This window comes from Penicillium cataractarum (genome assembly GCF_028827025.1).
Source record: "Penicillium cataractarum strain IBT 29864 chromosome Unknown utg000001l, whole genome shotgun sequence".
Classification (NCBI taxonomy): domain Eukaryota; kingdom Fungi; phylum Ascomycota; class Eurotiomycetes; order Eurotiales; family Aspergillaceae; genus Penicillium; species Penicillium cataractarum.
In genome coordinates this window covers 5,415,128-5,438,913 of record NW_026622737.1, presented here as the reverse complement: position 1 = coordinate 5,438,913, position 23,786 = coordinate 5,415,128, and the positions used below count along the sequence as shown (strand labels likewise).

Genomic DNA, 23,786 nt, shown 5'->3' with positions numbered 1-23,786 from the left:
ATGACGACCCTCGGTATCTCTAGTAGGAGTCGCGACTATCCCAGGAGAGACAGAGACGGACCAAGCAGCCCCGCCACCAGTTCGATTAGATAGAAGAGATGCAGAGACACAAAGACCCCGCAACAACCATCTCGGAACCACATTTTTTGGAACTATTCTCAGGGCTATTTGTATCTGTGTGACCCCTCGGGGTTGGAATCCAGTGGGCCCCTACACTTCGCACATGCAGCGCTTCTGACGTTTTTGATGTCTGCACGGACGGCCAGTTTCGAACCCACACGTCTACCCTGTCGTACATGATTGACCTAGATATTGCTCAGTGAAGAGGATAGGAAGCTCTCAGCAACTAACTATACGGAGATTAATGAGTTCTTGGCGTCGAGAGAAAAAAGACTTGTTTGCTTGCAAAGTTATAGAAGAAAAATATCTATGGATTAGGGTACGTTTGTGGTTATATTGATAAGATTATCGCTACCATTAATCCAGGGTATTAATAGCCTTGTGAGTCGCTACACGATGGTCAATGATATGCTTCGTGGCACCACAATGTGTCTAAACCTTTTTAGCGTATCTCTCTCTCTCTGTCTGGAAACCCCGCGACTCGAGATTAACAACTTCCAACGTAACGTTAGAGAAGGGGACACTCGTGGCAAATACCGGCTTGACCGCAACTTTTCAATCCAACATATCGCCACTGAAGTGGGCTATTGTTAACGGAGGGGTTGTTTCGCCGTGGGGTTGTTTTTTTTTTTTCCCACCAAAGCCCCTCCAAACGAGTGGTCCCCGCAGCCGATAATGTCTACTCCATCCAAGTCCCTACGGGCACTAGTGAAAAGTAGTAAATTAAGGACACCCACGATGGACGTTGTAGACAAAGAACCCGATACACGTGGCCCAGGATGGAACGGGCCTGGCCTTGTGTCGGTTTTGTAATTTCAGCCGAACAAAAAGTACTATACAGCGCCAGCATTTACATGAACATAGATTGTAACGACCATGAAGCCGACCCCTCTGGAGCAGGACTCAGTGTCAGGACTGAACGGTCTACAACTGTGATGAATATTATTAAGCACTGTAGAATGATAATTCTCCGCAGCCGCCGAGAAGTGGATCGCTCGTCTTTTCATACTTTAGTAGCCCCCGGTTTAGGGTTTACAACGAACGGACGATGGGACGTGCCGAGAGTCTGTACGATGGCTCGTTTATAGTACATTTCAATTTACATAAAGGAAAGTGAGAGGGAGACTTGTGTCTTAGATCAGGTACTCTATACTCCGTATGGAATAGCCTCCCTATAGTGTAAGTAAGTAGAGATACAAGCAGGACCATGATTAGCCTCTTCCAGGTAAGTCTGTTTCACAGTCAGTGGACGGTGTCAAATACCGAGAACAGGAGGAACCTCAGTGAGTCACGACTTGTAGCGATAGGCGAGAAACTATGATTACGAATTGGCCGAGGGGCAATTTTGGCGTTGGGCATGAAGGCGCGACCCCTCCCACTTTGCCCCTTATGAGATGACTGATTGATTATTGGTCTTCTCTTTGGGCCTCCACTTCCAAATAATAATTAGAGAGAACGGCGCCAGACTCAATTGTGCCCACTCGGGAATCCTTTGGCAGGGATAACTGGTCCAAGCTTGGGCTTATTCTGGATGTGTCATTTTGCCCTGGGTTGAGATCATCGCACATACATATAGCCTGCATTGCGGAGACTTGTTATTTACTGTAGCTATGAGCCTAGAATTATCACTACTGTACTCTCCGCATAAGAAGGCCCAGGGACTCAGATCGCCGACCGGGACGAACACGGTATTCCTGCAGCACACACTACTGCCTATGAACGGGTCCGATCTCGATTCCGGATGAGAAATGGATGAGGGGGAAAGAGTGAGGTGGATGGCAATGATTGGCTGTCCTTTGTCGAAATTCTAAAAGCAAAGTTGACTGGGGTTCGTGATGCAGGATCTCCACATCAGGGTATGCTCGTCATTCGGTGGATCAGGGGCTCCAAGCGACACGATCAGCACGGATGGCTGGTATCATCTTCACCGCTTGTCTGGCCAGTCGCCAGTCGGTAGTAAGAAGTAGGCGGAAGGGGGTAAGGCGCTGGCACTCGAAATAGAATCATATCCTGTATGGCTGTATATATCAAAAGGGCTGGGATACATAATTCTAGAATCTTGTGATCAATAGAATCCAGCCATTCCCTCGAACCCATCGACTTTGATTGTTCCAAATCAATACTCGTATGTCCCTACATCACTAGTTTCTAAGAACCATCGAACTTGAAAAGAAGCAAAAGAAAGTCCCAAAGCTGGGATTCTTTGAGTTCCGGCAGACCCATGGATGGCCCTGGATGTCCACGTTGGCGACAAAGCGAACCGCGGAAACGACGCCCCGCGGGCGCGAACCATAAATTTATCAAAAAGTGAAGCATCCGCGCAACGAAGTGCCCGACATCGAAATCTATTCACTGTGTAAACCTGTTCGAGCCCTCGAAAGCGATCATAATCATGCTCTCTACGAATTGCCATTCGCAGCCTTTCTCCATAAATCATATCATCCCTATCACGCTAGATTCGATCCAGGCACTCCCCTCCATCTGCCCCGTGCGGTGGCTAGCCAGCTTCGAGACTAAGGACTTAGAGGGCGATCCGCTGTCACATCTTCCCCCTCGGCCTCGCACACCACTCGGCGGGGCTCCACTTGGCTAGAATGATACAGTGGCGGTTCCATTTGCTACATTTAGGCGTGGTCGGCCTGCAGCTGCAGATGCCACGCTTTCTCGCGAACAGCGCATCCCGATGGTTGCAGGGTTTCTTCTGGCCTCTCGAAAGGGTTGAGAAAAGTTCCTCTTAATTTTCCATGAATTCTGCAAGATTTCCTAGATCTAGCAGTAGACGAAGTCGTCGCGGGTATACATCTGTACTCCGTCGAGTATCCATATAGCTTCGTTCTCCGTGTGCATAGCCCATTATATTCGTGTTACCTGGCAATCAAAGTATGAGAGGCCCGAGTACATATATTCTACAATTCTTGCAGGGAAGATAGAATGTCCTCCGCATGCGCTGTCCCTCCGTACACCTCTTCTTCAGGGAGGTCCCAGTCCGATGTGGAATTGACCATTTGGCATTCCCACGGCTGATGGGATCGAGCCTCGCGTGCAAGATGTCGGCCATGGAGGACCCCAGCCGGTACTGCTCGGGGCGATAGCTGCATGCTTTTCTGGTTGTACAGCACCCCCAGGCGGACTTCGCGGAGCCTCCCCAATCATACGTAGAGGGCCCCGACCGATTCCCAGGTCGGGCGATCATCTGTCATCTGCTGTGGGCGTCGAATTGTGCATTGATTGGGAAAATGGGCATTTAGTATGCAGATTGGATTATATACGTACCTTTGTAATCAGGAATCGTTGTGATAGCGAAATTTTGGGGGCCATCGTGGCGGTTCGGGAGGCTGACTGGAGATAGTTGGGAAACACCGGCTGGTTCCTTGGTTTCATGGGCCATTCCAAACAATTCAAGGTCATTGCCAGCAAATGCTAGCAGTGCTAACAAGCATCGGAAATCCCTCTAGGTATCCTGAATGATCAGATATTGTAAAACCAACGTGATCCGGGGGGTCATCAGGTGGAAAGTTGAAAAAAATAAGACAAGACCGTACGGAGATTACCGAATAGGGTTGAGGTCCTTCTCCCCGCTCTCCTCCCAGCCATTCTTCCTCTTTCTCCTTCCCCTTTCCTCCTCCTCCCCCCGTTCACATCTTTCTTTGATCATCTCCTGTACAACAGCCTGTTAAATCGGTCTTTTTTTCCCCTTGTGTGCGCAGAACTCTTGGACACTCTCGTTTTTGGTTATCGTATTTGGGTGTTCCTTCGCTAAGTGGAGAGCGATAGAACAGAGAGAGCGGTAGGTCGTGCTCCATCCCACGCAGGACTCTCCCTGCGGCTGATCTCCGCACTTCGTCAGGAACACACCACGGCCGATTTTGCAGCCCAACGGTTCCCCCTCGATGAATTCTTCGACTGTCGCATTGTGTGGTTCTTGATTCAACTTGTGTCGCTTCTGCCCTTCGAGGCGTTCATTGTGTGAGCATACCCTGCCTTCGGGTTTTCTCCCCCCCTTCTCACGCGCCGATCATCCAAACCCCTCAGCCCCTCTTGGGTTTCCCCTTACTTGGGGAGAAACTCCGTCCAAAAAACCACACCGCCAGCCCGCCACCAGCACACGTCCGCACAATAGCCCTAGCCCTTACCCTGCCACCTCTGCAGCTTGCGGGGTATCTTGTTGGGAGGCTTGATAGTGCGTTGTTGCTGTGGTTCAGGGTCTGGTGTGGTTCTTTTAAAATCCTCTGGAGGCCGGAAATTCCTGGTCCATAACTCCGACGTGCTGACCGATGCTGCTTTTTCACCATAGTTGGACTTATCGGCTGCCTTGCCCACCATGGCCTTCAAGAATGGGCTGAGTGAACGCCTCGACGAGCTCCGTTTCCCTTCTCCTCGCTCTCCGCCCTCCGAATCGGTCTTTCCTGGATATACATCTCTCTCCCCCGGCCACTCCAACTTTGGATCGGGCTTCTCACGGCCCTCTGGCGATGTCCGAGCCAACTTGCAACGTCGTTTCACCACGGACTCCAGTAAACTGTCCTCGTCATGGAATTATCTCAATCCTCCGGGGGCCACGCAACTGCCAGACCCTCTCGATCTGCTCTCTTCGGTGCGTATAATGTTTCGTTGTAATCTTGCACATTGTGATATCATTCTCCCCCTGCGTTTTTATGCCCAAATACCGGCCCCGGTGCCTAGGATAGAAGGATATAAGGTTAGCTGGTGCTTTTTCAACAAGAGATGATGTCGTGGTCCTCGCGCAACCTCTCACAGATCTGTCTCGCGCGTGATTGGGCACATCGAGAAAGTATTTGTCGTTGCAATTCCCGTTGCGGCTTGGACCCGCCGGCGTATTCTCATAGAATCTGCCTCTTCCTCGGTTTCAAACGTTCTTTATCCTTTCCACCTCCCCCGTGTTGTCCTCATCTTTCTGTCCTTTTCCCGAATTTCTCCTCCCCCAATCTCTTTGGTCCAGTCCGCGGCCACTTGGAAGACATACACGGCGCTGTGAGCCGGCCTGTCTGGTCGATTTGGTCGCTGTCCGCATCTCCCATCTCTGAAGGTGCCTGCACGTGTTGTACCAGTTCCGATACATGGCCTTGAAGTGTCTTCAGCCTGCCTTTGCGGCACCCATTTTTGGGCTATCCCTGGTGTGCTTTTGGAGCGACTTGGGCGTGACTCAAGGTTTCCTTCGGGGTATCTTCACGGTATCCATATTGGGAGTGCCCTTTGCGTGACTTTGCCGTGGATCTGGGTTGGTTTCGGGGTGTCTTTCGGGAGCCCATTTTGCTATGCCGTTCAGTGCTGCTGAGCTGCCTTTTGCGCAACATTCCCACGACTCTGGCGTGGCTCTGGGCCGCCATTGGGGTGTCTTTCGGTTACCGATATCTGGCGTGCTTTTTTAGGGCGTCTGGAAGATGCTTGTGAGGTGCCTCTCGCCAGTGCCTCCCACGATTCCGGCTTTGTCTTGGGTTGCCTTTGGAGTGTCTTTCGGGCACCTTCATCTGGCGTCCCTTTCCAAGGCATCTGGAAGGTGCTTGTGAAATGCCTCTCGTGAGGACCTCCCACAACTTCGGCTTTGTCTTTTGTCGCCTTCGGAATGTCTTTTGGGGGTACCGGTATCTGGCATTTTTAACGCGTCTTAATGGTATCATGAAGGTGCCTCTTGCGGATACCTTCCGCGACTCTGGCGTGTTCTTGTGTTGCCTTTTGTCGGATACCTTTATCGGGCGTCCTTTTTCAAGGCGTCTGGAAGGTATCATTAAGGTGGCTCTTGCGAGTGCCTCCCACCACTCTGATGCAATATGTTACCGATACCTGGTGTCCTTTTTCAAAGCGCCTAGAAGGTACTTATGAAGTACCTCCGCAGTCAACCCATATGGCTCTGGCGTGGTCTCATATTGCCTTCGTGTCTTTTGGGTACCTTTACCCAGCATCTGTTTTTAAGGCGTCCTTTTTAAAGGCGTTTTGAAGGTGCCTGTGAGACATATTTTGCGGGCATCCCCCCCAAAATTGGCGTTACTTCTCCGTTACTTGGTCGTTACATTCCGCGGACTGCTCTTTTCGAGGACTGCTTTTTTTCGAGGACTGCTTTTTTTCGAGGACGCACTTTCGAAGACTACACTGGAATCGGTCTTTGGCGCATATCTACCCATGTCTTTTTGCATATCGTTTTCGTGGTTGATTCCGCTCTACAAATGGCCAGCTAACCTTTTTCCCCCCCAGTTTGAGAAGAAGCGTCAGCATATCGAGTACATGAGAGAACAGAAACGGCGCTTCGAAGAAGACATGAAGCTGCTGGATATGCAGCACGAGAAGGAAAAGATCGAAATGGATCAGCTCGCTCGCGATTTGGCCAAGGCTGGCCTCTCGGGGCCAGTGAGTGAGCCGACGACCCCTCCGGAGCATGTGGAACCTACCGTTTCTTCAGTGACTCGCCCCGGCAGATTCTCAACCTCTAGCGTCACCTCCTCGCCTGGATTTTTCTCTGCTTTTGCCCCTTCTTCGCAGTTGACTTCCCCTCAAGGCCCCTCGCACTCGCATTCGTCTCAACCCAACCATCAGCCAATCGATCGTTTTGCTGGTCACTCGATGCCTACATCCCGCCGGAACTCCGAGAAAGAAGATTTCACCATGGACAGCGCACCTTTCCGCCCAGGACCCTCGTAAGTCAACGCTTCTACGGACCCTCTCTCATCCTTCTCTCCTGCTTGTTTGCGTGTTTGCTCCCAAGTGACCCGGCTGGTGACCTCTTGGTGACCTCCCAAGGCAACCGCTCCACTTGCGTTTCGCTTCATTCTAACCTTCCCTCCCCCCTTTTCAGGCTACACCGATACTCGCTGCCTAGCAACAACTTCAGCAGCTCGTACCGACCCAACGTCTCCAGTCCTGGATACAAAACTGGCCCTGGTGTTGACTCCTTCGCTGCCACCAAACATCTGTTCCCCAGCGACGAGCCCAATATGAACATCCTCCGGGACGAAGAACGACTGTCAACCCCAGATATCAAAGGGTACATCAAGATGACTGAGCCTGATGACAAGTTCCCCACTCTGCGCCGGGATGGTTCCAACCTCGTAAGCTCAGGGCTTCCTTCTGGACTGATTTTCAACTTCAGACTGACCCAGATCCTCGCAGCTTTCCGCAAATCCTGATGCCCATGATCTGGCCAACGCGCGTACCCCAGGCCCAGAGTCGTACGCGTTCCACAGCCGCTACCGCACCAGCCACCAGAGCATGCCACAGAACCTGATCAGTACGATGCGCTTCGAGCAGTTGACCAGCCCCGCCAAGGACGAGCGTGGTGGCTTGGCTCACTCTCGCCATCTCCCTCGTCACTCGCTCGAGGGTGGACTGAGTTTCTCGACTGATCGTACTCCAGAGGTTATGACCCCGCTGACTTCCTCTCGCCCCACTTCGCTGCAGACATCTTACTCGACCAATGACTTGCCAACTGTTAAAGGCACTGGCTTTGATGCGGCGATCACCCCGCCCAAGACCCACGCTGAGCACCTGCATCAGCACAATGCCAGCATGGGCCGTATCCCCACGGGGGGAGCCACCCCTCGCGCTGTTAAAGGCTCCCCCGAGCCCGAGCTGACCCAAGGCAGCCTGTCCCCGCAGACAATCCTTCAGGCTAGCGCTGCACCTTTTGGTCCTCAGCTGACCTCTGCCGCCTCGAACAATGGCATTACAGGCTCGGCTGCCCCTGCTGGTGTGCCTTTCCCTCCCTTGTTTGGCTATACAGTCCAGCCGTACGTTGGACAGCCAACCCAGGCACCCAACCCCATTGCGAACTTCGGGCAGGCCAACAACTACGCTGCTTATCCTGCTCCGGCCTACGCGGCTAACAACTATCGCTTCAACGATGCTGCTGCTGCTACTCGTGGCCCCGTCACCCAGCGCCGCCAGACTGAGAGTGACGCGGGACAGGCGACTCGCTACGCCAATTTCCCCATCGAGCACTACAAGGGTGATCTGTACAGCCTTTGCAAGGACCAGCATGGTTGCCGATACCTGCAGCGAAAGTTGGAGGACCGTGACCCAGAGCATGTGCAGCTGATCTTCAGCGAGACCTACATGCACGTTATTGAGCTGATGACCGGTATGTTTCCCCCATTGCCTCCTCATGAGCAAAACTAACTTTGTCTTCTTTTCATCTTTATAGATCCGTTCGGCAACTACCTGTGCCAGAAGCTTCTCGAGTACTCGAACGATGATCAGCGCACTACCCTGATTGACAATGCAGCTCCCCAGCTCGTTAAGATTGCGCTGAATCAGCATGGTACCCGAGCTCTTCAGAAGATGATCGAATTCATCTCCACCCCTCAGCAGACTCAGACTGTTATTAAAGCTCTAAAGAATAATGTCGTTGAGCTCGTTCAGGACCTAAATGGTAACCACGTCATTCAGAAGTGCTTGAACCGTTTGAATGCGGAGGAGGCCGAGTTCATCTACGAGGCCGTGGGTGCTAATTGCGTTGTCGTCGGTACTCACCGTCACGGATGCTGTGTTCTGCAGCGCTGCATTGATCATGCCTCTGGTGCTCAGAAGGCTCGGTTGATTGCGCAGATCACCTCGAACTCGTTTGCTCTTGTCCAGGACCCCTTCGGCAACTACGTTGTTCAGTACATTCTGGATCTTGCTGAGTCGCGTTTTACCAACCCTTTGTGCCAGACCTTTGCTGGTAACATCCCTTCTTTGTCCAAGCAGAAGTTCAGCTCCAACGTGATTGAGAAGTGTCTGCGCACCGCGGATGGCTTTGCTCGCCGTGAAATGATTGACGAGATCCTCTCTGGCAACGAGCTGGAGAAGATGCTCCGTGATTCATTTGCCAACTACGTTGTTCAGACTGCCATGGACTTTGCTGATGCAGAGAACCGTCAACGCATTGTCGACGCCATTCGTCCTATTCTGCCGACTATCCGCCAGACTCCCCACGGCCGCCGCATTGCCGGTAAGATCATGGCCGCGGATGGCTCTGGCCGTTCCAGTGGCCAGAGCAGTGGACAGGTGACCCCCAACGAGACCACGACCAGCGCGCAGCTTTCCAAGCATATGGTCCCGAAGGCTTACCCTCCTTTCCATCCGGCTCCCAATGCTCTCCCACCCGCTAATGGTACCGCCGGCTTCAATGGCCAGGGATTCTCGTCCGGAGCCGCCTCCCCTCCTAACCCCGCCCCCAGCGAGACCACCGTGATCTACAACCCACCTCCACCTGCCGTTAACGGCCACATTGGCGCCCATGGACATGTCTACGCCGCCTACTATTGACGTGGGCCCGCTTGGTCCGCCCCGTCACACATGTGCATACACCATTTTCAACCTGTACCCATATCGACTCCCACGATGCCATGAATTTCTGATGATTTAACGGATTTCAATTCAAGACTGTCATCATACTGGGGTCTAGCTGCATGTGCCATGATCTTTTCATCATCAGCATCTCGTCCAACCCCCATTCCATACTTGTTTCGCCTGCATTTGACTTTCTCTTCCCGTGCATGAAGCAATGCGTCACGACTCTTTCATCATCTGGCAAATATTCACGTGTTGCATCCTGCATACATCCTCCATACATCTAGCGAAACTCGCATGGTGCAGTCAGCGTTGGGGAGCCTTGTGCAGCTTCGGGCTCCCCTCGCTTTTGTTCCCCCCATTCTGCCTTTTTTTTGTACTTTTCCCCCACCCCATGGTCTTTGCTGTTCCCTTGGTCTACATGGCCTTCCCACATGACACTGAATGGCCTTGGTTCTCCCCTCGGGGAAGAACTGGCTGTTCGTTGTTTTGGTCTGGTAGTCGAGGTGAACAACGAGCCATCTCCATTTCCTGCATTGTGTTTCCCCACCAATTTACTTTTCTTTCACTCTTATTTCTACCTGTACTCTGCGCTCATTTGCTTTTTGAATTGCACTTGTGTTGTGATGGGTCATTTTGTCCCAAGAACATATGCAACTGAATAGATGGTGTGATAGAGAGCGTCTCTGTCTTCTAGGATAGCTCCTTCGAGCTAACCTGGTCTTCATCCTCGTCTCTTCTGCCTACTCTTCTTCAAATCTATGTTCTGTCATTTCGTTTTCACACACTTTTTGCATTTTTGTACTCTAGCACTGGAATCGAATTCGGTTTCTATGGGAATACATTCTCAAAGTCGTAGACATGCTCCTAGAATTAATTGCCTTTGTAGATTTAAGCTTCGATGTATGCTAAATTAGATCTTTCCGCTGGTTCCTCCGACGCGTCGCGAGAGCACGTGACCAAAGGGGTGCCTCGGACGGGAAGCCGTAGGTCGAGACCACACGCCGTGGTTTCTTACTGTTGACAACCTCATTCTACAGCGAAAGAAGCTGGGATTCGGGACCTCATGCAGCCCGTGGAAGTTTCTCGCTCCCTGAGCGCACAATGGCCCTGTCGGGACGTACAGGCGCGGCAGCTTGCCAGCCTGCTTCATGTAAGTATTTCTCGGAGGTTTCCAGGATCTCCGCAGCCCATGGAAATTAGACCGGACAGCGTCCTCTTTTGAAGCTTGCTAACTTGTGCTCTTTACGATAGCCAAATACCCCTAGTCTGTCGAGCTTAGTCGTACACGGAGTGTCCGCTACTTGCAAAACTACAATCCTTCGTGGTGTCCTGTCAACACTCGAGGTACCGCACGCCTTCGTCCGCAGCTCGGAATGTATTACGGCACGACATCTCCTCACTAAGATTCTGTGGAATACACTCGAGGCTCTGGGTCAGAAAGATGAATGGGAGAAATACGGCAAAGGTCGATGCGAGCATGTTAGTACGCTTGCAGTGCTGCTGGAGGAGTGTCTCGCGGCTAGGGCGGAGGAGCAGCGTGGAAAGTTTGTGTTGGTGCTGGATGAGATTGATCGCCAGCGAGAGGCGCCACCAACATTACTGTCTGCCCTGGCGAGACTCGGAGAGATTGTAAGTTGTCCAAGCCCCGGGATGTAGCCGCTCGTGATAGAGTACTGACTTTCTGGCTCTACAGATTCCGTCTCTTTGTGTTGTTCTCGTTCTGAGTTCGACTCCTCGACCGCTCTTCCTACAAAATGCGGCTGTTCCCCATGTCAGCTTCCCTCCGTATACGCGGAAAGAGGCGATCGATATTCTACTAGCCTCTCCGATGCCCTCGGTAGAAAATCTACCCGACGAGACCTCCTCACGGGTATATCCCCATTTCGTTGCGACAATCTACGACACCCTGGTCGGCCCGACAGCAGGATCAATTCCAACTTTCCGATCTATATGTCACCGGCTATGGCCCCTGTTCGTTGCACCAGTGGTTCAAGGCGAAGCCCCTCCCGGTGGAAATACGGAATGGGACTTTACCCGTCTACTGGTGAAGAACAGGGCTCTTTTCCGGCACCAGGGCGAGTCTGCACTGGTCCACCGAATTGTGCCCGAGGACACTTCTGCTTCGAGCAAGACAGTGCGCAAGCCATTAGCAACCTCAGCAGCACCGTCTGCTCTACCTCATCTCCCTTATTTCTCGACGTTGATCCTTACATCGGCGTACCTGGCATCTCACACCCCGCAACGCCTGGACACGATCTTTTTTTCCAAGTTCTCGTCGAGCTCACTATCCGCACGTAACAAGCGTGCTCACCATCGTCGCCGACTGAAGGTCCTGTCCCAAGCACAGGCGGAAGACAGGGCCGCTGCAAACGACGACCCCTCCACCCCCCGAAAGGGCAAGCGGACGAAAACCCGTATCACCAAGTCCACACTCTCTTCAGCCTTTGCAACATCTTCAGCAACGACATCCGCCGTCGGCGGTGGCGCGGGTATCACAGGCCCATCAACCATTCTATCCGCTCGTCCATTCCCACTAGAACGTCTACTAGCAATCTACCACGCCGTCGATCCAAATCCACCTGAGAACCCTATCAACACCGCAGCCGTCGCAGACCAGATCTATGCTGAACTAGCGACATTACGCCGTTTGCGTCTCGTGGTCCCTGCTTCGGGTCATGTTGGATTTGCCAGTACGGGTAGCGGAAATACCAGTTCTGACGCGGGTGAGAAATGGTGTGTGAATGTGTCAGGGGATTGGATTGGGGAGTTGGCGAAGGGAATTGGCGTCGAGGTTGGGGAATGGCTTGCAGGTGGACTGGATTGATCGTGTCATACAATCTGTTTTATGCACTACTGGCGTACGAATATGGGTTTAGTGATTTAGACTATTTGCATTGGAGTTTGGATTTGGTTGTCGGTTGCATGCAAAACACCTTACGTGGGATGCGAATGAATTATACCCTTTTCTTATGGATTACATACTCACCTTTGTATCACGTGTAGAGTATAGTCAGAACTGTCACCGGACGGTTTACAGAAAGGAAAGGATTAGAATCAAACATTGATGCCTATGATAAGAATAACGGAGAAGAAACACCAACAAAAATGACAAAAGGGTATCCCCGAAAAGAACAGAAAGTTACGCCAGACGAGAAACAGAACCACAGAGAGACAAAGCACCCTTACCAGACCCACTGGTCTACAGTAGCCTGAGAAGAAACCAGCAAGCTGGGCGTCTGCGGCCCGAGCGGGCTCATCTCCCCAGTCGCCTCGAAGCACAAGCCCGTGATGGGCCGGCGATAGGGGGTGTTCAAGAGGGGCGAACGGACAGACTTCCCAGTGTTCAGAGAGAAGAAGCGCACCTTCCTATCATCGGATGCTGGAGAGTGAGGGTGATTAGAAAACGATAACATCAAGGTATAGGGAAAGGTAGGAAAAGCGATATCTTACCGCATGCCAACAGGCCCAACTCAATGCTCACATCGAAGTCGGGGATCTCCTCGGGCGAGAAGTCCCGGAAGGAAAGATATGGGCGGCTCGAGATGTGAGAGCCGCTCATAGGCTTGGGCTTGTGTTGGAGGCCCCCGGCTGCGAAACGGATATCATACATTTCAACCTGACCTAGCGTGAGCGAGACAAACCTAACCTAGCACATGTAGAATACACGACTTACCGAGTTGTAGCCTCCAACAACAATCCGCCACGGATCTACCTTCCGGATTTTCGTGACCGACTGCGAATGCTGCAGCCGCAGCGAATTCTCACCAGAGCGCACATCGTACAGGAAGACGGACGAGTTGCGCAGCCCCGACGCGATGACGTCCGAGGTGAGCCACTCGACTGCCTGCACGCTTGCGTGCGAGGAGTTGCCGTGTCGGCGAAATCCTTGGCCCCGGTTGCTCTGCTCTTTGGGCAGGGGCTTCTGCGACAGCGTCCAGTGGCTGCTCTGTCCCTCGAGCGTGTGCAGTCCGTCCGAGGTTCCGACGGCGAAGAGGGCCTTGTCACCTGTTGGACAGGCTGCCGAGCACCAGAGGGTTTGCGTGGTGCGGATGCGGATGGGGTGGAGGACTGTTGGGGGATTTGTTAATGGATGGTCTGGTTGGGTGCGTGATGCGTGTGTCTTACATTGAGATGGCCAGCGGTAGTCACCACCCTCGTCTGGATTTGGGAGTAGCCGCGGAGATAGAAAGGATTCGCCTTGTGGGCCACTGTCCATTGTTGCCCTGCGGTGTGTTAGTGGGTTCGCTGGACGGGGATGCAGGATACCCGGAGATGACATACAATAAGTACCCGGTATGGCTCAAAGATATTGACGATAGCTGCAAGTGAAATGGTCAGTAACTTTTATCAGGGGTGAGGCACGGAGTGACATACTCTGTAAGGCTCTCTGAAAAGAAGCCGCTCCATGGTCTGGTTGTATGTCCATTTCTCTTCCTCATTATCGGGGAAGCAGATCCTGTAACGAATAAGCAAGTACTCCCATCGGGAGTAAGATAGAGGATGAACTGACGAGACAGAAGATGCATTTCCTTGGATTCCAGCTAGTGAAGGTTTATTAGTTAATCATCCAAATGACATCGAAGCAGCGTTAGGTACGTACTGGTGATCAGGATACCCGAGCGAGGATGTCGCAGCACATGACGGATATTACAAGGGCCAGGCCACGGCTCGAATTGATGAAGCTTGGTGCGCTTCAACTGGCTCACGTAGATACTAGCCTGTCGATCCTGCAGCTCAGCAGCAGAGAACAAACGCGTTCCAACTTCCCGGTCCACACTGATGAGTGCGTGATGGAGGAAACTTGGCTTGAGGACGGTCTCGCGGGCGATCCGCCGACTGACGTGCGCCTGTTTCTCCTGTTCCTGTGGAAAGTTAGCATCAACAGATTTGAGAAACCTTCGTTCGTGAGACGATGAACACTGACCTCTTGCTCGTGACGCTTGCGCTTGACGGACTCCTGGGAATACTGAGCACCCGGTGGCGAAGCATGGTTGGGCTGAATCTTGAAGTACTTCTTCTTCTCAGGGTCTGTTTGATAAGAAGCCGTATCAGTTTAGTGCTGACAAACACAAAGGGCCACGAAATGAGGTCGTCGAGGGCGCCAAGTGTGCAGTTTAAATATGTAGTTGATAGCATGGTACTCACCGTAATAGAAGCCGGGGATCTCGGGATTCATCTTGATGGAGCTCTGGGATGAAGAACAAGGTTGGTGTAGCCTCTGGGATGAAGAGAGATATCGATGTAGCAAATTGAAATGTGAGAGAATGAGGAATCAAAAGGTTCGTAAAACACTTGTTTGGGCGTGAAACATAATATGGGAAATGGAAAGAGGTGGGTTGAGCGGATTGATGGAAGATTCAAAGACAGGCTCACGAGGCCGTCAGATAGGCAACGGGGACGACAACCATGCCTCTCAAAGGACCAGTAAACACAAAGCTATTGTTGAAGCAAGCGTGTACAGCTCATTCCACCATCGCCCAGTTGACGGGCTGCTTCAGCGGCATCGATTTTCTTCGATGGCGACGACGACGTCCAGGCAATTACATAATCCGGTGCCTGAGGCGACAACCAAGGGTCCATGGATGGGTGGTCGTATAGATCGTTAACTATACCCGCCAGCCACCACGGTTCAACATGGTTGCCGCGACGATTGTAGTCCACTTAGTCGTTGCCTGATTTGACTTTTGGGGGGTGGACTCGTAAACGTAGAGTTTCGTTTACTTTGTGATGTTGTGTCCCAGCAAACATGTTCATCTTGGTTGCTTCCGCATTCGAATTGTTCGAAGTATATCTTTGGCACACTCGAGTATAATTCACTCCCTCGAAAGGGTTGTATCCATGGATGTAATTGAGTCAAATTATTGGAAGGAACTGGCAGAGCTAACTTTTCATCAGAATTTTGATGTAGTTCCAGGTCATCCTCCACCCAGAATGTCACGATTCAATTGAAGCAACCACTACTCCGTCACAGACCATCATCACGCCAGCATAGTCAAGATACATTAGAGAAAGGCCTCGTCCATGACGGAAAATAGGATAGCATTTTTGGAGAGATTGGAATCCCGTAGATTGAGCCTCAATTTGTTGTTCTGGCCACAATGGACTCGGATTTCTTGCCCAATAGCAAATGACAGCGCTGCATGACTTGAGATCCAATGCTTACAAATTCCATTTTCGTCTGGTCCCAGAGTGATATAGAACTAGACATTGCCGTGGAAGCATGTCCACACTCCAGATAAGGACACTGAGAAAGCAACAGGAAATCTAATGGATATCAGTCCTCTCGAAGCTGGTATCCTCGGCCAATTGCTGCGAGGCGAAATCCTCGTCTAAGCGCTATCCCGAGCGCTTAGGCGCCTGAGCCTCTAGCTGCCTCATACCCTTCCTCTTCTGGCAATTTCGACTTTGCCGTTGGCTCGCTCTTGCTTGCTCAACCCAGACTTTGTTGACCGTAGGCACGCGTCCCAAGCCCATGATAGGCTTCGCTGGGGCCCTTCCATAGTAAACTCCCAACCAGACGCGTCACGCTGGTCCGAAGAAGTAGTCGTACCTTCTATTCCTGCTGTAGAGAGATGTGCCGTAGTCACGGGAGGTTGTTCTCAACTGTTGTGTCCCCCCCCCAATCATCTTCCTCCTTTTCCTTCTCACCCATCACTTCTCTCCCACACCCATCCATAACACCTCTTCCTTTCATCGTTCTTCATAATCATAAAAACATCTCTTCTATGCCACGCAACACCGTATCCAGCCCTTCGTCTCCGAGGACTTTGGATCCTTTCGATATCCGCAACATGTCGCTTAGCAGCCACCTTCCAGATCACGCAAGTGACCAGGAGGACAAGGATGCTTTGGCAACTTCTGCAGCCTCTGACCGTTGCAATTCTGAGAGTTCTGGCGGTGTCAGGCTTGACGATTTTGTTCAACGAGAGTCTACTCAACAGGAGTCTGTTGCAGACATTGAGCTTCTCATCACTGAGCTTGAGGAGGAGGATGGTAAGGGGCCTGACCCAGAGGTTATCACCATTGCTGAAGGGACTGGCCTTCGCTATCATGCTGGGCTGCTTGAAACCAACCTCAACTTGGGCTTGAATGATGCAGAGGTCATCGCTGCACGCCGCAAGTATGGCAGAAACTGCCTGAGGCAGGAACACCGAAACAACCTGGTGAAGTTCTTGATGCTCTTTGTCGGACCTGTGCAGATTGTCATGCTGGTATGTATCCCTGACGATGCACATACTTCCCTTTTGCCTTGCATATGGAAGTAAGCTAACAAAGAACTTCAACAGTGCTCTGCATTGCTGGCTAGCGGCTTGCAGGATTGGGTTGACTTCGCTGTTATCTGCAGTCTGCTGATGCTCAATGCAGTCGTCAGCTTTGCCCAGGAATTTCATGCTGGAAACATTGTTGACAGCCTCAAGGAGACACTGGCTCTCAAGGCTACTGTGACCCGAAACGGGCATATGCTGGAGATTGCTGCAGAGGAAGTGGTCCCTGGTGATGTTGTCCACCTCGAAGATGTAAGTTCTCTCTGTACGCTCATCAGTATCATGCAACAGCTTATTAACTTGATCTGCAGGGCACAATCATTCCAGCCGATGGTGTCATGCTCAGTGAAGGAGCTCACCTACAAGTCGATCAGTCATCCATCACCGGTGAATCTCTCGCAGTCGATAAGCACCACAATGACAATTGCTTCGCCTCATCCACTGTCAAGCGGGGAATCGCCCGCATGATTGTAACTGCAATTGGGGACCAGACTTTTGTTGGACGGGCTGCAGCACTCGTGATTCTTGCAGATGGCGGAGCTGGTCATTTCACCGTGGTCCTGAATGGCATCAGTATGATTCTTCTGGCGCTCGTGACCATCACTCTCTTCGTGGTCTGGGTGGCATCCTTTTACCGGTCAAACCCAATCAGAGACATTCTGGATTTCACTCTGGCAATCACCGTCGTTGGAGTCCCAGTTGGTCTTCCGGCTGTTGTCACCACCACAATGGCTGTCGGTGCATCCTACCTAGCCAAGCGACAAGCGGTTGTGCAAAAGCTATCCGCCATCGAGTCACTGGCAGGAGTTGAGATCCTCTGTTCGGACAAGACCGGCACTCTGACCCGCAACAAGCTTGCCCTTGGCGACCCGTACACAACTCCCAATGTGACCGAGAGCGAGATCATGTTAACTGCTTGCCTGGCCGCAAGTCACAAGAAAAGAGCAATCGATGCCATCGATAGAGTCTTCCTCAAAGCTCTCAGGGCGTATCCAGAGGTAAAGGCGGCGATTGGATCATACAAGGTCATCGAGTTCCACCCATTTGATCCGGTTTCCAAGAAAGTCACGGCTATTGTTGAGTCACCTCAAGGCGAGCGAATTATCTGTGTCAAGGGCGCACCGCTCCCAGTGCTGCGAACTGTCAAGGATGATCACCCCATCGACGGGCTGGTTGAAACAGCATACCTTGAGAAGGTCACTGAGTTTGCCAGCCGTGGATTCCGTGCCCTTGGTGTTGCTCGCAAGATCGATAACCAGCCTTGGCAAATTCTGGGAATTGTACCATGCTTGGACCCTCCTCGCCACGACACCGCAAAGACCATTGCAGAGGCCCAGCGACTCGGGCTTTCCATCAAAATGCTGACTGGAGATGCTGTGGGTATTGCACGCGAGACTGCTCGTCAACTCGGACTTGGCACCAACATCTATAATGCGGAACGCCTGGGGGTGACTGGTGCTGGTGACATGCCTGGCTCTGAAGTCAATGACTTTGTCGAGGCTGCGGATGGCTTTGCGGAGGTATACCCTGAACACAAGTACAGCGTTGTGGAGATTCTCCAAAAGCGAGGTCACCTGGTGGCCATGACTGGAGATGGTGTCAATGATGCTGCATCGCTGAAGAAGGCTGATACTGGTATTGCGGTCGAGGGTGCTTCTGATGCTGCTCGCTCAGCTGCGGACATTGTCTTCATGGCTCCCGGTTTGTCGGCCATTATTGACGCCATCAAGCTCTCCCGTCAGATCTTCCACCGCATGTACTCGTATGTGATTTATCGCATTGCATTGTCACTGCATCTGATGATCTTCTTTGGCTTGTGGATTATCTCCATGAACGCAGTCATGGATCTTCGTTACGTTGTCCTGGTCGCCATCTTTGCCGACATTGCCACGCTGGCAATTGCCTATGACAATGCGCCTTTCTCGATTTCCCCAGTCAAATGGAACCAGCCCAAGTTGTGGGGCATTTCCATCATCATGGGCTTCATCTTGGCAGCTGGATCCTGGATTGCGTTCGGCACCATGCTTCTGCATGGGGAGGGGGGCGGTCTGGTACAAAACTTCGGAGATCGTGACTCGGTGATGTTCCTTGAGATCACCCTGACTCAGAACTGGCTGATCCTGGTCACTCGCCATATCGATGGGCCCTTCTGGAAGAACCTGCCATCCTTGCAGCTGCTGATGGCGGTTCTGGCCGTCGATATCACGGCGACGCTGATGGTGGTCTTCGGCACGTTTGCCCACCCGGCAACCTCCATCGTTGCCGTGATTCGGACCTGGGTGTTCTCCCTCGGTGTTGTTGTTATACTCGGAATCGTGTATAACTTCCTGCAGAACTCGCAGGGGTTCGACGACCTGATGCACGGTCGTAGTCTGCGAGCCAAGGCTCGAGAGCGGTCCTGGGAGGACTTTTGTAAGTACCCCTCCGTTTTTCTAAAGCACCTACCTATAACAGGATTTGTACTAACCAGTCACAGTGCTCTCTCTGCAGCGGGTTTCGGCCCAGCACGAGAGATCGACTTGAGAAGTGAGGCTGGGAAAAATCCCCCCCCCCCCCCCCCCCCCCCCCCAGTGACTCTCACTCTCAAGGAGATGGCCTGACGAGGCCCATGCAAATTGGGTTCTCGTCAAAGATATCAACGGGGTGAATCAAAGGAAGGAGAGAAGGTGACTGGTGTGAGTTTTGATTTTGTTTTGAGAGTTCTGGGCGAGAGTTTTCCGCCATGATATGTTTACCACGAGGCAACGCAGCTCATCCTTAGCTCTGTATGTTTTACGACAGAAACAGAAGTTAGCCTGCTCGTGGCCTGTTATGGCAGATTTAGATGCTCTTTCTTTTTTCGGCCCATTTAATGAAGTTTCTATGATTACAACTCTCTTTTCATTGCTCGGTAAGGATTCTCAGGATCTTGTTCCTCTTCCTCGGCGGATTGTATAGTTTTGATCACCTTACAAGGACTTCCCACAGCCACCGAGAAAGGCGGAATGTCCTTTGTAACCACAGAGCTTGCTCCAATAGTGCATCCCTCGCCAATAGTCACTCCAGGGAGGATCACTACATTACCGCCAATCCAACAATCATCGCCAATTCGCACCGGATGTCCGAACTCGATATACTTCCGCCGGGACAAGACACTCGTCTCATGTCCGGCGGTATAGATGCCAACATTTGGGCCCATTTGAATGCGATCCCCCAAAATCACGAGAGACGTGTCAAGGATACTTAGGCTGCGATTGTCACGTAAGAACACGTCTGGAATACGTGTAACCGCACGAACAAACAGAAAGACACCAGCAGGAAACGAAGAAAATAGGCTCCGCCGACTTACTTCCAATTGATAAAGCAATCCCTCCCGATGACGACATTGCACCCGTAATCCGGCCGAAATGGCGGCTCGACAAACGACCCCTCACCTACCCGCCCAACCAGCTTTTGTAGAAGGCCAAAACGGACGTCCCTGATCTGTTCAGATGGCACAGTGCGTGGGTCCAGATTGTTGTAGTCGTTGGTCAAGATGCGGCAGCGGTGTCGGGCTTCTTCCAGGCTTGGGAGGAGTGGATTGTAACTAGGAGGCGTAACAGGTTAGGCAGTCAGTATTAGAATAGTGGATACTATTCATTAATATGTATAATCTATCGGAATGGTAGACCGCCGGGTGTCAACACGTACAGCATGCCCGATATCATCTTCTCATAGTCGTCACTCATCGGCACGCCAGCCAGATCGCGGGCAATCGCTATTAGTTCGGGACGTTTCGCCGAGGATGCCATTATGGGCGGTTTGGAAAGCGCTGGTCTTGTTGTATATGCTCCAGGTTTTGGATCTGAAAATAATGGCGGATTGAAGCGATTGAGTTGTTTCGAAGTTGGGGTATGTCAGACAGAAGATGCTGGCGGGGGATCAGCGGCCAAGACGATAAGAAGAGGGGGTCGGGCATTTCTCGGAGCGGGCTTATGCATGAGCCCCTTGCATTAATTACTATATTTACAAGAAAGTTGATAAGAAATATTCAGAAATCCCAGTGTAATTGATTTTTGAGTATGGTAGAAACATATCACCATACTCCTCTAACTACCGAAGAAAAAGCAGACTGGCCAGCCCGTTGTATGCCCTGGGCAAATGCAATGACCCACACATGCACCGTAGAAACGCCTCTGGAAACGACAAAAAACCAATACAGAAATGCTATGCATGTCTGGAAGACAAGCTATTCCTCTAGCAGGAACTCCCTCACCGATTCTCTGGAAACATGGACTCGGCGGACGACTGCAGTGCGATGCCAATATTCCCTTCCTTAAAGGAATCGGCTCGCTCTTCTTCCTCCCGAAGAAGTTTTCGCTGCTTCTTGTACATCCGCCAGAAGACCATGCTGCCGTGGATCTGCGCCGCTGAGAATGCGATGTGAAGCAGAGGTGTAGCCACTTTGAAGGCTATCTGCCACTGATTCCAGAGAGTTCCGAAGAGCCACATCGTCACAATCGTCTCACAAGTGGTGCCAGCTGCGGTGGTGAAACAGGAGAGAAGAAAGACCGTGCTGAGAAACTTGTGACGATTAGGCCAGATGCGATAGAGAACAATGGCAACATGGGGGAAGAATTCGGACACTATATCGAAAGCACCTATAGTGGGATATTAATATTTGATATCTTGACATTTTGCGGATGTTGATCACGTAATTAACTTACCCCATACTGTGCACAAAATGAACTCAATATCAGCATCTGGCTCACGTGCCAGCCTCAAACTAATCGCAATCGCCGATTGTCCAATGATGATTGTCCCGATGTGATGCAGGATCGCAACGGGAGACAGCTTGGATCGATAGAGCAGCTCAAAGATGTACATGGCAATCAGCATCTGAGCAACGACGATGAGCATGTCTCCCATGGTGACCACTGAGTTTAGCTGAGGAGCAAACGGCGTGCTGAACGTTTCCTTGCCAAAGGTGATGACCACGAAGGGATAGGCGGCGATTGCGAGAATAAGGATCTTGGTGGCACCCGCAATGTGATGATTGATGAAGCCACGGCGGTTCTGCTCGTTCAGATTGGTGTAGATGGGGCCATACAGCCACTTGATCAGGAAGCCCTCGAGGATGTAGAAGCGGATAAGGAAGAAGATGACGAGGATGATGGAGATGATCAGGGCGGAGAATGGGGCGAGCTTGGAGATTGCTTGGAGAGGCTTGTGTTTCAAGTTCTCACCAGCATGGCGAGCAGCAAGGTCGATCATGATGGGCGTGATGTAAACGTGAGATGCAGAGAGATGTAGAGAGATTCAAAGACCAGCGCAAGAGGATGGATGAGGAGCAGGATGTTGGGAGATGGGAAGGCGAGGAACAAGTAGGTGGATGATTAGCGGAGGAAGGTCAAGGATCGAAGTAACACACGTAAAAGAAGAGAAGAAAAAGAAGAATTATGGACGGTCAATCTAATACTCTCCGGCTGGCAGGATCTAGATCGCCATGGTGAATTAGGTAGGAGTGTATAGATATGGCGGTGCAAAGATTAAAAGAACATTGGGTAAAAAGAATAAAAACAGCAGGAACAGAACATCCACGAGCAATCGAGGACTTCGGTTTACTTAAGAAAGAAATTTGCTCAAGCTCGTACCCCCTGTTGCCCCCATTACGCCCCAGAAAAACGCATGCTACGATCCACACCCGAGGCAGCCTTCTCAGCCTTAGCACGACAGGAACCAAAAAAGGGACACCCCAATGGGTTAGGCCAGTAGTGACATTCTGTGAGTTTAACTAACAAGTGGCCACAAGCTCCATTGCCATTCTGGGAGAGCAAAAGCAGTCTAGTAGACTAGTGGTTTGCCCGCGGGGGAAGTTGATCTCGTGGAAAAGAGTTCGTCTTGCCGTTCAGCCGGTTTATACTTTTCATGCAAAGTACAAGAGGAAGCAAGTCGCGAGTCAAATCTGCCTTTCGAGAAGGCCGATAGATGTTCCCCAAAAAAACAATATAATTGAAATTCCCAACGCAAAGGAAAGGGTACGGGGCGAAAGACGATCGACCCTCAGATCCTCCGTTGGGAGTATGTCTTTGGTTGATTCAGGGGGCCAAGCTTTCAAGCGACGGCAGGTAAAGCTTATTGGGAACAATTGAGGACAAGGATTGGTGCATATTATGCCCCCTACAACGCTAGTCCAGGGTCCATGGGTCAGCGCGCTCGGTCGCTTATTCGTCTTATTGGACTCGAATGTTTCATACCCCCATCTGACACGAGGGTAGGCAACAGCGTATTTGGTTAAAGGGAAATAGGAGGCTGATTATGGCTTTCTGTCATCGGAACATTGTTCCGCTCAGCCTTCGAGAGGACAGCCGATGAAGCAATGGACCGTGTTTTGCTCGGCCCCTTTTACGAAACTCTTTCTTCAAAGGGCAATATTCTTATGGATCACGACACTTGAGGTTGGGCGTGGGGGAGGATATTTCATGCGGTTGGATTTTTATTGTATGTACTATTTAGGATTAAACTGCGGAACTAGTGAGTTGTCTAATTCATTGGAGCCGAGGAAAAGGTAAAATTAAGTTGCCTAAACCCGCAGCCCCTCGCGAAATATTGCAGAAATTGCAATCACGGCTCAACTTGCGAAGCGGAATTTTTCAACAAGGAAAAACGTGGTTGAACGGTTGGTTGAGCGCTTGATCTGTCTTTCTTGATTGAGTCTGGAGATGTAGTACATGACAGTAGTATTATCTGATTATTCTCATTGCATTTGCATCGGCTAGAAGAAGCTACGGAGGAGATCCATTGACATACAGTACAATGATGCGTCTCGCATGCTCCACTCTCTGCAATTTAGAGATGGTTGGAACTTTCCAGTTCTCATGCAACCGCTCAGTCCTCTTGATAGAAAAGTCTACGTGAATACGATTGTTACCTCAAATGGACTCGATAATACCCCAGCAAGAGTGAGTGCTAGATGGTACGACCCATAAGCATTTCAGGGCCCCCGTAATTGGCGGCCCATCAGCCCAGCAAGGCTCAATGCCCCGAGGGTAATCCCCATGTATGGCCCTTTCTTATTAGGGTTAGTCACAGTCATCGCCGGCGTGACAATAAACAGCAGAATCGATATGCCAGAAGAGAAACTGGACAAGAAAAGTA

General features: G+C 51.3%; 6 protein-coding genes across 6 annotated transcripts; 3 read left to right on the top strand and 3 right to left on the bottom strand.

Annotated features, from left to right (window-relative positions):
- Positions 1-4,441: 4,441 nt before the first annotated feature.
- N7496_001928 (uncharacterized protein) lies at positions 4,442-9,378 on the top strand (the record flags this gene model as incomplete). The annotated part of the gene is made up of 5 exons (XM_056694859.1): positions 4,442-4,714; positions 6,331-6,770; positions 6,929-7,181; positions 7,243-8,209; positions 8,273-9,378. 5 exons carry the CDS (start codon positions 4,442-4,444, stop codon positions 9,376-9,378), a joined length of 3,039 nt encoding a protein of 1,012 aa, XP_056561588.1.
- A 1,090-nt stretch (positions 9,379-10,468) lies between these two features.
- On the top strand, positions 10,469-12,229 carry N7496_001927 (origin of replication complex subunit 5 family protein; the record flags this gene model as incomplete). Its single annotated transcript, XM_056694858.1, has 3 exons — positions 10,469-10,555; positions 10,657-11,034; positions 11,099-12,229. The coding sequence occupies 3 exons, from the start codon at positions 10,469-10,471 to the stop codon at positions 12,227-12,229; spliced, it is 1,596 nt and encodes a 531-aa protein (XP_056561587.1).
- A 358-nt stretch (positions 12,230-12,587) lies between these two features.
- Positions 12,588-14,581, bottom strand: N7496_001926 (uncharacterized protein; the record flags this gene model as incomplete). The annotated part of the gene is made up of 10 exons (XM_056694857.1): positions 12,588-12,784; positions 12,856-13,021; positions 13,079-13,473; positions 13,531-13,628; positions 13,687-13,724; positions 13,780-13,861; positions 13,916-13,946; positions 14,006-14,267; positions 14,330-14,433; positions 14,551-14,581. The coding sequence occupies 10 exons, from the start codon at positions 14,579-14,581 to the stop codon at positions 12,588-12,590; spliced, it is 1,404 nt and encodes a 467-aa protein (XP_056561586.1).
- Positions 14,582-16,196: 1,615 nt separating this feature from the next.
- Positions 16,197-19,193, top strand: N7496_001925 (plasma-membrane proton-efflux P-type ATPase; the record flags this gene model as incomplete). Its single annotated transcript, XM_056694856.1, has 4 exons — positions 16,197-16,616; positions 16,692-16,922; positions 16,982-19,082; positions 19,147-19,193. 4 exons carry the CDS (start codon positions 16,197-16,199, stop codon positions 19,191-19,193), a joined length of 2,799 nt encoding a protein of 932 aa, XP_056561585.1.
- A 343-nt stretch (positions 19,194-19,536) lies between these two features.
- Positions 19,537-20,440, bottom strand: N7496_001924 (sugar O-acetyltransferase; the record flags this gene model as incomplete). The annotated part of the gene is made up of 3 exons (XM_056694855.1): positions 19,537-19,897; positions 19,999-20,235; positions 20,340-20,440. 3 exons carry the CDS (start codon positions 20,438-20,440, stop codon positions 19,537-19,539), a joined length of 699 nt encoding a protein of 232 aa, XP_056561584.1.
- A 460-nt stretch (positions 20,441-20,900) lies between these two features.
- On the bottom strand, positions 20,901-21,902 carry N7496_001923 (uncharacterized protein; the record flags this gene model as incomplete). Its single annotated transcript, XM_056694854.1, has 2 exons — positions 20,901-21,289; positions 21,356-21,902. The coding sequence occupies 2 exons, from the start codon at positions 21,900-21,902 to the stop codon at positions 20,901-20,903; spliced, it is 936 nt and encodes a 311-aa protein (XP_056561583.1).
- Between the last annotated feature and the right edge of the window lie 1,884 nt (positions 21,903-23,786).